This window comes from Pollicipes pollicipes, unplaced genomic scaffold (assembly GCF_011947565.3).
Source record: "Pollicipes pollicipes isolate AB1234 unplaced genomic scaffold, Ppol_2.1 Scaffold_4881;HRSCAF=5763_pilon_pilon_pilon, whole genome shotgun sequence".
Taxonomy (NCBI): Eukaryota; Metazoa; Arthropoda; class Thecostraca; order Pollicipedomorpha; family Pollicipedidae; genus Pollicipes; species Pollicipes pollicipes.
In genome coordinates this window covers 33444536-33461778 of record NW_023596576.1, presented here as the reverse complement: position 1 = coordinate 33461778, position 17243 = coordinate 33444536, and the positions used below count along the sequence as shown (strand labels likewise).

Sequence of the window (17243 nt, the reverse complement as noted above, 5' to 3'; positions counted from 1 at the left end):
ATAGCTTCAGTGGGGAAACTAATTCAGTGTATTCGTGTGTGATGTGTAAAATTGCGTCGTATTCATGTGTGAGGTAAAGCGCACTTTGAGGTGAGGTGTGTGATCTGGGCGACGTGGAGCCGCTCTTGGAGTGTGGTCCGTGGGAGATGGCCACAGGGGCACAGCCTGGCGCAAGGTGTGTGTTGTGTGGTGGTGTGGTTGTGTTGGATGGTGTGTGTGTGTGTGTGTGTGTGCGTGCGTGGCGTGCGTGGTGCGTGCGTGCGTGCGTGCGTGCGTGGTGGTGCAGTGCAGTGCGTGCTTGCGTGCGTGCGTGCTTGCGTGCGTGTGTGCTTGTATGTGATCTTGGTGACGTGTGTGTGATCTGTGCGTCACCGCCTGCTGCCAGGCACGCGGCTGGTGGAGCAGGCGGTGGAGAAGGACGCGGCCGGCGAGCTGGAGGCGGCCGTCCAGCTGTACAGGGACGGCCTTGAGCACCTGCTCGCCGCCGTCCAGTGTACGTCGCTGCACGCCGCCACAGTCAACACCGGGTTCTCACGTCGCCGTGATGACCTCTAGCGGTCAGCGGATAATGGTCACTCACGCCTGCTCGACCCCAGGGAATTTATTCGGCTGACCTGGGCTAGGCCTCTCAAGGATCTCAAGGGGGGGGGGGGGGGGGCGCTTATTTTCCGTTGTTAACACGCCTAAATTGTCCCAAGCTTATTGTCACAAGCTGTGCATTTAATAACTGACGTTTTGAAACGGCACTTTATTAGAATGGCGTCTTCATTTTTGTTTTGTTTTTGTTTTGCAAGGTCAAATGAGTCAGATTTATGCCAGAGACTTGGGCCAGAATGCCGCGATGGTTCAAACTCAGAACTGTGTTGAGTCACCATGCCGTGTTATGTCGGAGCAATGGACCATTCGGGGGATGGGCTGTAGCTTGAGACTTACGCCTTGCCTGGGCTGTGAATACGACACCTGGCATGTGCATATGCCGTGAATTGTGTAGAAGTCATCAGTGTGTGTTTGTGTGTGAGCGGTTCGTTTCCTAATGTTGCATTTCGCTCCGCAATCAGCATGCCTTTCATCTGTGAAACGTCGGTTGAATTGCCATCAGTCCTCTCACGCCTGACAACCACCAGCCTGCCGACGCCAGACAACCATCAGTCCTCTCACGCCTGACAGCCATGAGTACTCTGACGCCTACTAGCCATCAGGTTTCTGATGCTTGAAAATAATCATCCTCAGGCGCTTGACACTGGTCAGTCACCTGATGCCTGACAATAATCAGTCCTCTGACGCCGGACAATGATTAGTCATCTGATGCCTGACAATAATCAGTCCTCAGGCACCTGGCACGGATAAGTCCTCTGACACCTGACAATAATAAGTCCTCTGACGCCTGACAATGATTAGTCCTCTGAGACCTGACAATAATCAGTCCTCTGACGCCGGACAATGGTTAGTCATCTGATGCCTGACAATAATCAGTCCTCTGAGACCTGACAATAATCAGTCCTTTGACGCCTGACAATAATCAGTCCTCTGAGACCTGACAATAATCAGTCCTCTGATGCCTGACAATAATCAGTCCTCTGAGACCTGACAATGATCAGTCCTCTGACGCCGGACAATGGTTAGTCATCTGACGCCTGACAATAATCAGTCCTCTGAGACCTGACAATGATCAGTCCTCTGACGCCTGACAATAATCAGTCCTCTGAGACCTGACAATGATCAGTCCTCTGACGCCTGACAATAATCAGTCCTCTGAGACCTGACAATGATCAGTCCTCTGACGCCTGACAATAATCAGTCCTCTGATGCCTGGCAATAATCAGTCCTCTGAGACCTGACAATGATCAGTCCTCTGACGCCTGACAATAATCAGTCCTCTGATGCCTGACAATGATCAGTCCTCTGACGCCTGACAGCTGGCCAGCCCGCTGACGTGATGCGTTCCGGCAGACGAGCAGAGCGAGGAGCGGCGCGCGGCGCTGCGGCGGAGGCTGGAGGAGTACGTTCGGAGGGTGGAGGCGCTGCGCGGCCGGCTCCACCCGCCGGCGAGCCCCCAGTCGGGTCCGATGCCCGGAGCGGCGGCCGACCCGGACACAGCGGCCCTCGGTACGCGGCCGGGCCGCCGCGGCAGCCGGCCGGCGGAGGCGCGTCGGACGGCGGCCGGGCGTGGCAGGTGGCGCCGTACCGAGCCTTTTCGCTGATCTGTTTCCGGTCGAGTTGCTGCTGGGTGCGTCCAAGAAACGGCGCGGAGCCCGAGGAGCCGCGTGCATGCTCAAAATGCCGGCGTAAGTGCGCAGTGCACCGCCAAGTGAAGTATCAGTAATGCGGAACTATCCCATAGATTCATAAGTCTCCCGGGTTCACCAGTCTCGTTTTTCCGTTGTCACCGTTTGAGTCCATCAGAAGCGCCGCGTCTTTTCTCGCCCATGTGCCGTTGTACCCGTGGCGGTCATGACAGTTGTCCGTTTCGCCCGCCAGAGGCGCTGACGCCGCAGCGGGAGTCTGTGCGTTCGGCGCTGGAGATGGCGCGCTCCGCCGTCTGGTACGAGCGCGAGACGCGCTGGGACACGGCGCTGGAGACATATCAGCTTGCCATTCAGCAGCTGATGACGCGGGCCCGGCAAGCCGAGCCGGAGGAGCGCCGCCTGCTGACGGCCGTGGTACGAACCGCCCCCTCCCCCCCCCCCCCGTCGTTTTGGTGTGAGTCTGCGTTGTAATACCGCAGTGCATTATCATCTAACTTTGCATTACAGTAATGTTAAGTCACTTAATTGTTCCTTATGTAAGCTAACTATTTGCGGGCATGACTGGAAGGCAAGAATATTATACCGTACATGTGTTTTTCGGGTTGTGTCTGAGCTTCTCCCGATGTCCTTGTCGCCGGCTCTCTGAACAGTCGCTGGTGGTCTGGCAATCGGCTCATGGCATGATCTCGGCTAGGTGGAGCGGTGGCTCAGCAGAGCGGAGGCCATTCAGTCTATGCGCGACCTGCAGAAGGGGATGGCCTCCTCGGGCGGCGCCGACGACGGCAGTCACAGTACGTGCAGCCCGGCCGGGCGGCCCTCTCTGGTATAGCTTCGCGGTGCGCTCATTTCCAGTGGCCAGGACCGCATTCGGCACGGCCTCTGTCAAAGTCTTGTATGGCGTTAGTCGCCGCCTACGAGTGCGCTTCATGCTCGGGTCTCAGGAGACGTATGATCTGATGGTGTTTTTGCTTCCAATGCGCGCTCTGCTTAAAGTGTCGTTTCTCAGTGTTGTCGGGCGCGTTCTCGGCCCGGCACTGGCTGACTGTTGTCAATACAGAGCTGCTGGTGGCTGCTCTGCTCTGTGTGGTCGGCGTGCTCGGAAGAGAGACGCTGCGTTGCGGCTGCTCACTGCGGCTGTGGTCGAACCAGGGTATGTCGCCGAACGGCGCCGTTCGATGCGTGGTGCGGTGGAGCACAGACGGGACATCGGCACCCCTGGCCGACTGCAGCTGTCACGTCCTCTCGCTGTGTCCACGCCGTTCGGAGCGTGGTGCGGTGAAGCACAGACGGGACATCGGCGCCCCTGGCCGACTGCAGCTGTCACGTCCTCTCGCTGTGTCCACGCCGTTCGGAGCGTGGTGCGGTGAAGCACAGACGGGACATCGGCGCCCCTGGCCGACTGCAGCTGTCACGTCCTCTCGCTGTGTCCACGCCGTTCGGAGCGTGGTGCGCTGGAGCACAGACGGGACATCGGCGCCCCTGGCCGACTGCAGCTGTCACGTCCTCTCGCTGTGTCCACGCCGTTCGGAGCGTGGTGCGGCGGAGCACAGACGGGACATCGGTACCCCTGGCCGACTGCAGCTGTCACGACCTCTCGCTGTGTCCACGCCGTTCGGGGCGTGGTGCGGTGGAGCACAGACGGGACATCGGTACCCCTGGCCGACTGCAGCTGTCACGTCCTCTCGCTGTGTCCACACCGGCTTACCATGTTTTGCGCGACCAGGGCTGGTAGCAATGTGCTAAACAGTTTCCGCCAGTCAGATTTCAGCGGTTTTAAGCGGCTGGCATAGACCACTAGTGGCAAAAACTGACAGAAGCTGCCTGAAACTTACATGTTTTAGAACACATACGCCATGGAGGCAAACCAGAACAGTAAGGTAGCATGACAAATTACATGGTGACGTTATTTGTGTTAGCATGGTGCATTGGGCATTAAGAAAATCAAGTCACTGGCGGAGCCAGGGGAGGGGGTGGTGGTAAATAGCTGTTTGGGCCATGCCCCCCCCCCCCCCCTCCCTCTTGGAGGTGGCAAGGGCCTCCCGTGACCGGAGACCCAGTACTTTTTGGCGGCTTTTGATACTTGGAGGGTTTTTAGAACATCACGACACTGATTCCCGAGACAAAGTGGGATCGCAAGCCAAAGGTTCCTGGGGATCAAACAGGGGGTCTCTACAGCGACGAAAAGGGGCCACGTGGCTGAAAAGACCCCTTTGAACGGATTCGATCCCCTCCTGGACGAAATCTTGGCTACGCGTGCCAACCCTGGGTGCTTGGTAGCAACCAGCTGGGAAATTTTCTACTTGCTAGGCTTAACCCAAACTAGTTAAAACAAGCCGTCAGACAGTTCTGGAAGAAGCTACTAGCAGAACCTGCAAAAACGTGTTTTGTGTTTGTTCTTTTTCTTTGTGTTCTGTCAAGCTTATTTGCAGTGCCGATATCGCATCCAGGTATTACAATAACAACATGTCGCGTCCGTTTATCAAAGGACCAACCGTGCGTAACAGAAGCCGCGGTCGGGGGTCCTGGGGCACAAGTTGCGGTGCTGATTGGTGCACAATGTGTAGCACACACGCCACATATTTTGGCCTCGCCCTTACACCATTGTGATGTTCTTGGTATTTGGGCTGAATATGAGCCATCGGACAGCAATATGGTAATAGGATGGAAAGAGGAGTACTATGGCCGCCAGAGTTGCTGCCAGTTTGTGCTGGGTTTCAAGTGGCGCAAAGGAGATTGTAGCCGAAACTAGTTCCAGCTGGCTGAAGTCGCCACCCCGCGCTCCGTCTGCCGTAATTGCACTCCATCCCGGCGTCGCTGACTCGGCCACGCGCATTGGTCGGGGTGTAGCGGCCCGTCGGTGCCAGCGACCGGGTCACGGCCGCGCGAGGAAGCCGGAGTGTGCGCCGGGGCGCTGCTGGGCCGGTCCAGGTGTTTCGCCGCTCAGCCGCCGCGTGGCGCCACCGGCGTCGCATCGTCAGCTGGCTGCACTCCCACCCGACACCGCCCGGACCATTGTCGCTGTGACGTCGCGGCCGTGGGCGACGTCGTAAAGCGCCGTGTAAACGGCTGTCGGCCCGCTAACGCGCCGGCGTTGTACCGGTGTCGTTAGCGGTCAAAGGCAGCTGACGGGCGCACCGGGGTGAATGGTCGTGTTCAGGAAGGAGTAGGTTGTGATAAATGGCTGCGGAGCCAGGGTAGAGAAATGCCGTGTCGATCGGTAGTCTTTTTGGTACCCGAACTGTTTCCATTGTGACATTTACTAAGTTTAACTTTCCAGTTATAGGGGGCGTGTTGTGAATCAAGTCTCGTTTGCGCGTCCATGTTTCCGATCTTCCAAGGTTCCATGCTTCACACTGCCGCCAGTGAGTATTCTTTATTGATTACTGTGCATCGCACTGGTTTCACTCGTTGCGTCATATTTGTCAGTTGGCCGTATTATGGTCTGGATGAATTTTGCCATTGGTAGGTTATTGGCGAAGGGTTGTGCGTGCGTGCGTGCGTGCGTGTTACCGTCTCGCTATTGCGCCAAACAAGAGTCAAAACGACGACCGTTCGCCTTGACCCATATAAAAACTGACGAGTTTTGAAAATTTGCTGAAATATCCTGTAAATACGGAGAATTCGTTGTTGCTGGAGATGTGCCATTCCATTCCAGCTTCTGGAACTAGCTAGAAATGTTTCTAACTCCAACGTCGACCTTGAATGATCGGCACGTGCCGGCGCGCCGCCCTCCGTGTAGGCTGGGGGAGGGGGGGGGGGGGGGGGCAGCTTCGCAGGGGCCGAATGCACGAGGGTCGTGCTTTGCGAAAGTTTCAGCGTTAGCTGTGGTGCGGATGTCTCGCGTTTGTTCGGACGTGTGGGTGTGGGCGTGGGTGTGGGGGGGGTCGGGGGGTGCGCGTGCGCAGGATATAACTTGGCGTACTAGGATCTCCCCAGCTCGTAGTATTTTAGGTCGGCGCGAGCTTGGTCGCCGCTCTGCACTGACGTCGGCTCTTTCTCTGACTTGGCCGCCGTTCTGCAGTGACGCCGGCCGTGTCTGACTTGGCCGCCGTTCTGTAGTGACGCCGGCTGTGTCCGACTTGGCCGCCGTTCTGCAGTGACGTCGGCCGTGTCCGACTCGACCGCCGCCCTGTAGTGACGCCAGCTGTGTCTGACTTGCGGCAGTTCTTGGCGCTCTGCAGTGACCCGCGGCCCCCGTGTCGGCTGGGCCGCCGTTCTTGAGCTGTTGAATTGCGACGCCGGCTGTGTCTGACTTGGCCGCCGTTCTGCGGTGTGACGCCGGCTGGTCTCCTTGGCCGCCGCCGTTGCCGGGGCTGTGTCTGACTTGGCCGCCGTTCTGCGGTGACGCCGGCTGTGTCTGACTTGGCCGCCGTTCTGCGGTGACGCCGGCTGTGTCTGACTTGGCCGCCGTTCTGCGGTGACGCCGGCTGTGTCTAACTTGGCCGCCGTTCTGCAGTGACGCCGGCTGTGTCTGACTTGGCCGCCGTTCTGCGGTGACGCCGGCTGTGTCTGATTTGACCGCCGCTCTGTAGTGACGCCCGTTGTGTCTGACTCGCTGTTACAGAAAAGTGCACTGTACAATGACGTCTTCGTCCCTGGCGCGGAAAGGTGTCAGACCTGGATCCAGGACGGCAGGAGCACGGGGACCACACAGCCGATGCCGTATGGCGTCAGCCGTAGTGGTCTGCGGTGCTTGTGCCGAATGCAAGCTGCATGCGCACGGTACTTGTGTGAGCCGTGGTCTGAAACAGCACCGATGACCCGGGTACCATGTGAGGAATGGCTGCTAGTTGTGTCAGGGGCATTGCGCGCCATATGCATATTTATTGTCGTGGAATAGTGCGTGGATTCGCTTTGAAGCTTCAACCGGGTTATGCACACCGGAGTTGCCTTGATGTTGGGTGATTATTCGTCACGGCTGCGGGAGCGTAGGCAGTGCACTGATGTCGCATGTCCAGCCACTTGGTTCGATTCATGAGCTCGGTCGGCGGCCCGGCGCAAATGGTCTCTGCAGTCGGCGCGCCCGAAAACCCCAATAAACAACAGAGAATCGTTTCGGCGGCGCCTTAAGCTCATGCTGACTAAGAAGGCCACGCTATTCGTCACGGGCCTCAGAACCACATGAGACGTTTGTTCCACCAATCGTGCTACCTCTAACTTAGTCAAGTAATTGGTTTTAAAGTGCAGCTATGACGCACCGCTGGCACGCATCGCCTCTGTATTGCGAGAGCTATGCGTGACGGTGGTCGTTGGCTTATGGAACCATCCCCTCTGTTCTGAGGCCGGTCGTGGCGCGCGCGGCAGGCAGGGCCGTGTCGAGGCGACAGACCAGCCGGCCACCGGCAGGTCGGTGCAGGGGATGGGTTCGTGCGAGGGCGTGACCTGCTCTGCTCTGCGGAGAACGCTCGGTAGTGCCCGTGACCGGGGCTGAGCCACGTCTGATACCAGAGCGGAGTTGGGGTTTGTGCTGGTCTATGCTGTTCCGTCTGCCTGAAGCGAAATATCCGCAGAAGCGGACTATGGGGCCGGCGCGCCGCATGGTGCGGCATGAAAATACGTTGGGTTCGCTAGAACCGTCGGATTCTTTGTACATGGTGATACGCTGTGAGTTCCACGCGAGGAGATGGAAACGTTGGGGAGCCTTTTTACATGCGCAAGGGCATGACTGCAACATTGTGTACGCAATGCTGTCGCAGTGCAGACCGTGTGTGTACCAGGCTGACAATGGCAAGACAGCTTGCCTTGGTATGCCGAGTGGCCAAGGCCTGATATCCAGGACCGATTTAAAAGCAGGAAGTCAGTTGTGGGTGAAAGGAAAATATGCGTTTTTAAAGAAATGGGTCAGTCATCCCCTTCCTCGGCTGCGTTCACTGCCATGCCATCAGATATACCATTATGCTCGAGATATCGTGGGCCTGGAAATCGTGACCTCGAGCTATGGCGATTGGTTTGAATCTTGTGAGATCACATCGTCCATGTGTGGTGGAATTGACGACCTCGGTGCTCCTACGACCACAGAATAATCAAACCGCTGCCCGTCGGACGCCGTGCCGCCAGCCTTTTCGAGCCGGGTAGAGCGGGGGTCCCGCCTAACGCTCTACCCGCGCCCACCATGTGCGGGGCAGCATCCCGCGGCAGGCGCCCAGCGTCCGCGGCGGCAGCCGATCGCCCCGTCTGCTGGGTGGAGCTGGTAGCGGCGCTCCGGCCGGCGGTTCGGTGCCGGTGATCACGCGTTCAGGTGCCTGAAAACCTTTCACGTTCGTGCAAGTTAGGTTTGTTTTGAACACAATCCCGCGTTCAGCACCTCAGTCAGCATGATGATGATTGGTGATGGTGCGTGATAATGCGATTGTGTGTCACAAAGTTACGTCAGGGCACTGGCGGTCGAGCTGCGTGAAATATGTCAAATGAAAAGTATGGACGGTGGCGGTATTATTTGATCCCTGTTACCAGATGTCACGCACTGCTTGCCACCTTCCGAAACTTATTATGTTGTTTGATACGAGCCGCCTAACGTCGTCGTCTGGCCGTTTTAACGCGCGTACTGAAGTCGTGAGACGGAAGGATGCCGTGCTTTGACTCGTCACAGCGCACAGCCACGGGTGAGTAATTCCCGGCGTGTGATGCAATGAGCCGAACAGGACAAACACACAGGGGCGCATTATCTCCGTCTCAAACGCACCCAGAGGTCTGTATGTGTGGCTGGTGTAGAAAATACGCACTACGCCAACGACATGGCTTAACCCAAAGAAGTTTATCCACACTGGCATTTAATGACACCCATCCCATTGAGTTTTACGAGGGCTGGCCAAAGGCCACCGTCTGCCGGTCGCCAGCCGCCGCTGAGGTCGACGGGTGGAGGCAAGAGAACGCCGCAGAAAAACTTCTGCATCCGACGAGAGCTCACCTGGAGCCAGCACTGTACACTGCTGCCGTAATTGGTTTGAGCCTCAGAGCCAGCATGCAACGCACTTTCTAATGGCTTTACAGATGGCCTTGTTCAGCTCCTGTTATTGACAGAGTGGTGCTAGAAGACGGCTTGTCCAACCCCCGTCATTGTTATGGTCAGTGCTTGGAGGAAGGTTGCAAAAGAAGCGCCCGAAACAAGTCACGTGGCATAGCGGGACTTACGCTAGCTTCCGGGATAGCAGGTGCCATTGTCTCGGCGGATCGGCACTACTGAGTGACCTTGCCAGTGACCTCATTAAGACGGTTCACTCGTCGGATGTTGGAGGGGCGGAGGGCGAGTTTCATGGCTTCCTCCCGTACTTCCGGGCCCCGCGGACTGCAGTGACTGACACGCTGACGGAGGCATGCTTTTAGGTACCACGTTAAAGTCAGACACTCAATGTAGGGCTTTCTTTTGAAGTTTCGTGGCCGAAATCAATGATGATGAATATTGCATTCGCTTTACTTAGGGGATATCAAGGTCTCGCACTGGACCTAAACAATTGCAAAGATGCTCACATGGAGCCGGAATGATCCACTGGGACAAATGCTACTAACCTGAGACTTGCAACCAGGTCAGGGAGTTGCGTTTGTGACGAGAAGGAGCAGGCAATAGTGTGTCATGTCGGATCCGCGCGCATGCCCTATATATGCCCTAAGTATTACAACCTTTACTACGTGTTCCGTTTTAAATTTAAAACTGGGCGAGCGGTCCGTATTTGTCCAGCGGCCAGTAGCGAAATTACAGCGAGGTGGCCAGGTTTTGATCTATCGGGCTGGAAGCAGGCAATTTATGATACAGATGACCATTTACAGGAGTCACAGTCAAAATGTTCCGACCCAATGGGAAACCAGCGGAGTTCACTCCCTGCGATGCCCCTGGTCAGGGATACTGCATTATGTTTCGGAGATAGCGAATTTGCCACGGCCGTTTGCGGTGGTCTGGTCTCCGGTGCAATAAACCTGTGACAGAATTGGTCTTGTTTAAAAAGTTTATTTCTTATCGCTTCGACAGTTCTGATTTCGAACGTTAAGGGAGAATGAGCGGGGTCGTGGCATGTCCAAATAGTATCGCGATGATTTGCTTGAAATGTATTCGATGGATGGCAGCCTTGAGTCCCTCAGCTGTCGCACAGCCAGTGGAAACCTCTTTCGTCGACCTCCTCTTCTTCATTAAAAACCTTCCTCTAACTTACAGCACACTTCCAGCTTCATACTAATATGCGTCTCGGGGCAAGCGGGAAGGGGTCTGTTTTCTTTTGCATACTGAAAACTGCAGCGATCGGCACAAATGTGTGTTTAAGAGCTTACGGCATAACTAAACTAATTTGAATTTTATACTCAGTGGCAGGCAAGTACATGTGTCGTATATAACGCAAAGCGTTTGGCAACTGATAGCTAAGGACATCGGGTTCGTTCGTACTCGCTTGCAAGACGTCGGATGATACGTGCATCAGCTGTGCATGGGGCGTGTTGTACTATTTATGCAAGGTACCGACAATATTCTGTTGGCTGGCTTACTGCCAATGATTGACTGACATGATTATCATAATTTACGTCATCCAGACAGCAATTCGACGTTTACGTTACCTATGTAGATCCATAATTCGTACCCGAGTAACCAAGACCGATGCGCCAGTTGTGGTAAAATAAACGCTGCATGATTAAGAAGACAAACACATTTGTACTATGGCAACCACGACGATTGGTCTGCATGTTGCAACGCATTCAGTTTGCTTGTGATGCAACCTGCTCTACGCAAAAAGGTGTACAGCGTAACTTTGCCTACCATGTGATACAGTTACCTCGGGGTGGGGCAGCTTGTCTAATTTGAAAGGGTTTCATTCAGAATTCATTTACGAAAAACGAAGACGTACTGTTCAAAAGTTGATACTATCTGCTGATGACTTGCAGATATAATACTCTTATTAACTGTATCGCGTAAATTGCTGGGCATTTACGTACAAACTGTTTGGTTACGCTGTTTTTTTCCTGCAACATTGCAATGCATCACAAATCTACCTCCGTTCGATTCATACGTAGAAATGAAATATAAATTTGCGAAAAAACTGTTTAAGTCCGGACTGAATACGGTTCCAGATTGAGACGATCCAGCATCGCAGCATCGCAGCGACACGAGACTGAAATATCCCGACGGAGGAGTGAGCAGCGTTAATGGCAAAGCTGCAGGCCGTTGCGTGCAGGCGGTCGTGGCCTTTCCTGCCCAAACCATGAATCGGGTCATTTTGTAACGTATTTCGATTAATATCAGATCTTAGCAGCCAGAACAGATGATGACATGAAGCCAACTGCATGGTGCTGGCGAATGTAGCGGCCGCAGCACATTAGCGGGGTTCTATCCGATCCATAGCTGTGTGCCGGGAATCGGCAGCAAATGCTACCCTTTCTGAAACCGATCTCGAGTACTAGAGGCCGTGGTGTAAGCTTAAGCTCGTACTTTTTGACCAATATCTTTCCCAAATATTTGCATTTCTAAAATGCTTTGGTCACAATTATCAAATCTAAATCATCCCAAATGTATCGGTTTCGTGGAATAAAGTTTGCCGACCGGAGTAAATATACCCGTAGGTATTCTTGAAACATTGCTCACCGTGAATGGGCGCGCGAATGCTTTAATCGTTCACATTCGCCCGTCAAATTACCATGATGGGGACGAAGTAGATGGCATGGTGAATAATAGATAACACAATGATCACTCAATAACGTTTGGTGACCTTGCCATAATTTTCATCATGAAAATCATGTGAATCATGAAAATAATGATGTCTCTCGATCCGAAAGCGTTAGTCAAACTTCTTGTTATTGCTCGCTGATTAAATTTATCCCGGATAATTTGATTTTGCTGCGTTTTACATTAACAGCTGTCAGCTCTTAATTCGTTTTCGCTTTGCTTGTATGCTGTTGGCTTTTATGTGCGCGCTTGTACCAGGCATGGGGTCCTTTTGCTGTTTGCTTTTATGTTTAAGATCGTCCGAACCGTTTGATGGGTTGAATTTCCGGATTTCTGGTTTTATGGTTGAATTTTCAAGAATTAGTAAATATGCATAAGTTGTTTCATGTGATATTGCAAGCCAAGTTAATCAAAGTACACTTCCCTGGTTTCCCAACTTCTGTTACATTTGTTATGTTGCGTTTGCGTTTTTTTTTTTTAATCGGCCTCGGTAAGCATCAGATAAATTCATCTTGTTCTGGTCTGTCTCGGATGAACGTAAAGAGCATAACTCAGGGCACAGCAGCACAGAATTGCAATGACTAAATGGCCAACGTAGGCAACGTAAGGATATTGCGTTGCGCATACACGTGCTCCTATCAGCCGTCTGCTGCCAGTCGCCGCGACATTAACGTCACACCCAGGACCTTTGTAAAGGATGTTTGAGCGTGTGTGAGTGGGGGGGGGGGGGGGGGAAGGGGGAGATAACAATATGATCCATTTATGTAGGTCATATTATTCTTGCGCTCAAACGAAAAGCGACAAAATGCAGTGTATTGAGTTGGCTGCAGTGCAAGATGGGACTAATAATGGGGTTAGAGCGTGGTTGAAGGGAATGTTCCACATTTGAAGATATCAAAGGATGCATCAGATATGATGAAATAAGCGGGATTGCAACCACGAGTATACTTTCAAGTGCAGAAGATTGCTCTAGACAACAAAAATTCTGTATTTAGTAAATATGCTCCTCATTACGTCATTGTGTAATTGCGTTTTGGTACGTTTCTATGACGTTGAAGTGCTGCCAAACTAGCGGGGAAAAATTACTACCCAAGCACTCAATGCATAACTCGACGAGACATGGCAGTGGCGGTGCTGGAGATGTTCGCAGAGCCAAATATAGTGATGTGCTCGGGTTTTGGGTCTTTCCCCATGTGTTCTTGCATATCTATCCGTGGGTTTAGCATGTTTTCTTGTATTCACATGCTCGGTTGGGGCGCTTTTCTGGAGTTATTATTTTACAAGACTTATTTCCGTAAAAACTTGCAATAATGTCCAACGTAGTGTAGGGTCTTCTCACATGACGTCACAACAGACCCAACTGCGGCTCAGCGGCCATGACAGGGGACAAGTCAGAGAGGTGCAGGCTTGACTGCGATGTGAGCGACGGTGGTTGCGCTGGTTATTCAAAGGTGCCTATCGAGATATCTAAGAGTTAATCCGCACCATGGTCCAGTTCTGTGCTGTCGTGGGATGTTCCAATGGGTCTGAACGAGAAACCGATCGCAGTTTTTTTCGTATCCCTCGAATGCTTACGCATTCAGACGACACATCCAACACACTTGGTACGAAGTGGCGGAGGAAGTGGCTTACTGCCTTTAACGGGAAGGATCTTACAGAAAAGCAAACAAAATATGCGACTGTATGCAGCCATCACTTTGTGTTTGGTAGGGCATTGCCACTGTTTTTTTCTGTTTTTTGTAGGCTGTTGTAAGGAGGGCTGGAATTGCGTTAAGGGCTGTGCCAAGCTAGCTTCTTGGTTGTCGGCAGCAGGCTGACTTCAATTTTTTCTGTTTTTGTGTTTGAGTACCTGCCGATGGCAGTAAATCTACCATTCAGCACACTTTGCTGCTGTACTGCTGGCAAATTTACTATCAAAGCAAAATGTTCTTAACACATAGTTGGGAACAAATGGTCAGCTACTTTCTACGTAGTATAAAAATAAGAGTTCTGTGATTCCACAATTTGACTTGATAATTTTTATAGTCTGTCACTGCTGTGACTTGTGTGCTGCTTTAATGTCACCATTTGTTTCAATAGGTTCCCAGTTACCGCCTCGAAGAAAAACTTTGTCATACTTAAAGCCCAGTTATGAATTTATGCTCATTTGTGTCGTCCATTGCGGGATATTTATGTTTGTCATGATTTCATGACTTGTCCCGTTATGTAACACAAAATGTTACCCGCTATTGAACCTCGCGCGGCTTACATAACATTGATTGAAAGCTGATTTAGGTCCGTTATGTCTGGAAATCGTGCTCACGGACGCTAGATTTGAACGGCTCGACGGTTATCTTTGCTGGCCTCGAATGTCGCATCGCCAATGGGATGGCAGGATTGTAATGACGTCGCTATGACGTCGTGCGGTTCTGAATAGCCTTGAAACATTTTACATGGAATAGCCTGCACATCTTCGCGGGCATGTAGCTCAGAATTAGAGGATGTTTGGTCTGAAAGAGAGCAGGACTGTGAACTGCAACGATTGATCTTCAAATTCCCTATTTCAGTTTACAGTCCCGTGCAAATGTGAGACATGAATTCCAACGGGTGCGCGTTGAGACTTTGCACAACCCAAAGATGATAATAATGCCGCTTGTTTTATAGAGAGACATTTCAAATGAATACCGTACACAAGCCCATTAAATGATCTTTCTCACGGTGGCCAGATCTTCTGCATATGTCCTGTTTGTATTCAATATGTGGTGAAATAAACAGGTGCTGTGACTTGAGTCGTCGTTGTGGATTCCTGAAGTAATGCGTACTGGGAAGATGCACACTACCAAGGGCGCAGATAAGGAACGACCTGCTCCGCACCCCTCGGAGGCCCGATTTTTTCGTGTTTCACCATAGAGAGCCTGAACATTAAAAATCACCGTGATGCGCACTCACCGGGCTCCGGGACTGTCCCTTATGTAAACTCTGGCTACACCCGTGCAAACTATACGCCATCGGATGACTTAATGCGTACCTCGAAAAGCTTGCTATAGCATCATATAAAAGTTCGAACTTCGTGGAAACATCTAGGTTAAGCGAGAAAGCACGCTGGGCTGAGAGACATGAAAATGGACATCAGAAAATGTCGATGGCTTGTTCGTAAGGTCAAACACAGGGCGCTCCTTTCAGCTCCAAAGCTTTCTAAGAAGACTCGGCACATCGTACACTTGGTAATGAAAAAAAATGAATAAAAAGGTATCATGTAAGAAAGCGACAAAAAGTCACAGCGTTGACCGAAAAACAGAGAGAACTCAGAAGCGGACGCTCCAGACAGTGGTACATAAAGTGATGCACAAAATATTGAGTTTACGTATAAGGGTGACAACGTGCCTCGAAATGCGGGCTCTTATACCTCTGACGTCTTAGCTCCAAGACAGGTGAAATGCTGTTCGAAAAGCAAGTTCAAATATAAGCTGATGGTTTTTGGTAGTAGTGAGGTCGCGTGGGATATTGCAACCGTTCTCTGCCCAATTAGAGGTGTGCTGGACGTACAGTAGCACAAAGGGTGCGATTGCGGGCAAAGGCGCTCTTAATAAAAAAGTTATATTTTGATTTTACAACTTCTAAACACGGTTCCGTATAGAAAATAAACTCCGCATTCGATGATGTCACTCGTTTTCTCTTCCACAATGCATTACCGATGAAAATTGCCTGCAAAGTCGGCCAATGTCATGACTTTAAAGCGGTTTTCAAGCTCCGACACATGTCAGCTACCGGAGAGATTGGTTAGTCTGATTCACACTTGTAGCTTGTAACAGCTAAAACGATGTGAAGTGAAATGGCGTGGCTTGACGTGACGTGACGTGACGTGACATATGGGCCTATAGCCTGGCCGTCATTTATGCGGACGCTTACTGCTAAGTCTTATCAAAATACACCTGCTTTGTACACACTTAACACTGACACATCCAATGGCATTACACCGTGGCGGGTTTCGAGGTATTCATATGCAACAAAGAACGAAACGATGTAAAAAGTGCATTTATTTCCAATGGATATGCATGCATGCAGAGACGACCGTCAAACCTCTCGACCAGCGACAGCCGATGGCGCAAAAGACGACAGGTAGACTGTGTGAGCGGAGGAAGATGCCTGGTCGGGTGGAGGAAGGGGGGAACATTTTCCCGCACTTGACATGTTAAAAATGATGAATTATGCTGAACTGAAATCCAGATGAAAACTGCGTCAGTGTTTTTAACCTGCATCAAGCCTCAAATACCCTGATCCTTGGTTTAAGTCGCACCCCGAAATTGGGAAGCCCTAGGCCAACATCATATGGGAAAGAAGACTTCCGAATAAAGGCATATGGACGTTTTCCTGCATAAGGTAGCACTGAATTCAGTACGTTTTTCTTTCGTAAAGACATAACGTCACACGCGCGATCAGCTATTATCGTCCGCTGTACAACATAAGTGCAGTGGGACTCAGAAACGTCTGACAAAACCGGCGAAGAGCGGTCATTTCTACATGACGCGATCTCATTTTTGCACGGGCTGACCGAATGGTTAAGATGCTACAAGTCGTGCTTTTAAATTGCTCACGGCCGGTTTTTCCCGTGCCTCAATAGTGTTTGCTTGCGCCATTCCAGTTCTGCCATCCGCCGGCCGGACAGATGCCGCTGCAAGGACTATAATGCTGCGTTGGAGTGCAGTGCATTGCACCGCCGTTAACCGCCTTGCTGAACAGTGGAGGCAACTCCAAAGCACGTGCAATACTGAGCGACGCACGAGGGGTTAAGGTATGCGGTTGTGGTTAAGCTGCGTGTTTCTGGAAAGGCAGGTACGGGTTTGTTTCCCGAGGTTTGATTCGCTTCCTCCCAGTGTGAGAGGCATGCGTATGACCGTTTTTCAACCATATGACATCAGCTGATGAGCGCGTCGTACTCGTCACCCCAATGACGTCAAGGGACGCGCCATCCATCCTGCAGCCCGGTGGGTACATGGCTGGGTCCGTCCATCACTCGTCTCTTGCCGTGCCGGTGACGCCACACGTTCCGGCGCATATCCTGATCCCCGTCCCTCCGCACGTCCCGGCGCGCGTCCTGGTGCACGTCCCTCCGCACGTCCCGGCGCACGTCCTGGTGCACGTCCCTCCGCACGTCCCGGCGCGCGTCCTGGTGCACGCCCATCTGCACGTCTCGGCGCGCGTCCTGGTGCACGCCCCTCCGCACATCCCGGCGCACGTCCTGGTGCACGTCCCTCCGCACGTCCCGGCGCACGTCCCTCCGCAACGTCCCTCCGCACGTCAGCGGCACTTCCGGTGTGGCCTCCCTTGGGCGGGACAGGTGGGCGCGCAGGACGGCGGCAGCGCCTGTCTTCCGTCCT

At 52.6% G+C, this 17243-nt stretch overlaps 1 protein-coding gene across 2 annotated transcripts; it reads left to right on the top strand.

Annotated features, from left to right (window-relative positions):
* Nucleotides 1-385: 385 nt before the first annotated feature.
* Nucleotides 386-16745, top strand: LOC119100836 (serine/threonine-protein kinase ULK3; the record flags this gene model as incomplete). 2 transcript variants are annotated; one of them, XM_037223995.1, is given in 5 exon segments in its annotated part: nt 386-493; nt 1951-2106; nt 2479-2660; nt 2941-3037; nt 16508-16745. In XM_037223995.1, coding segments are annotated over 5 exon segments (692 nt in total), but the record flags the coding sequence as incomplete, so codon positions are not given.
* Between the last annotated feature and the right edge of the window lie 498 nt (nt 16746-17243).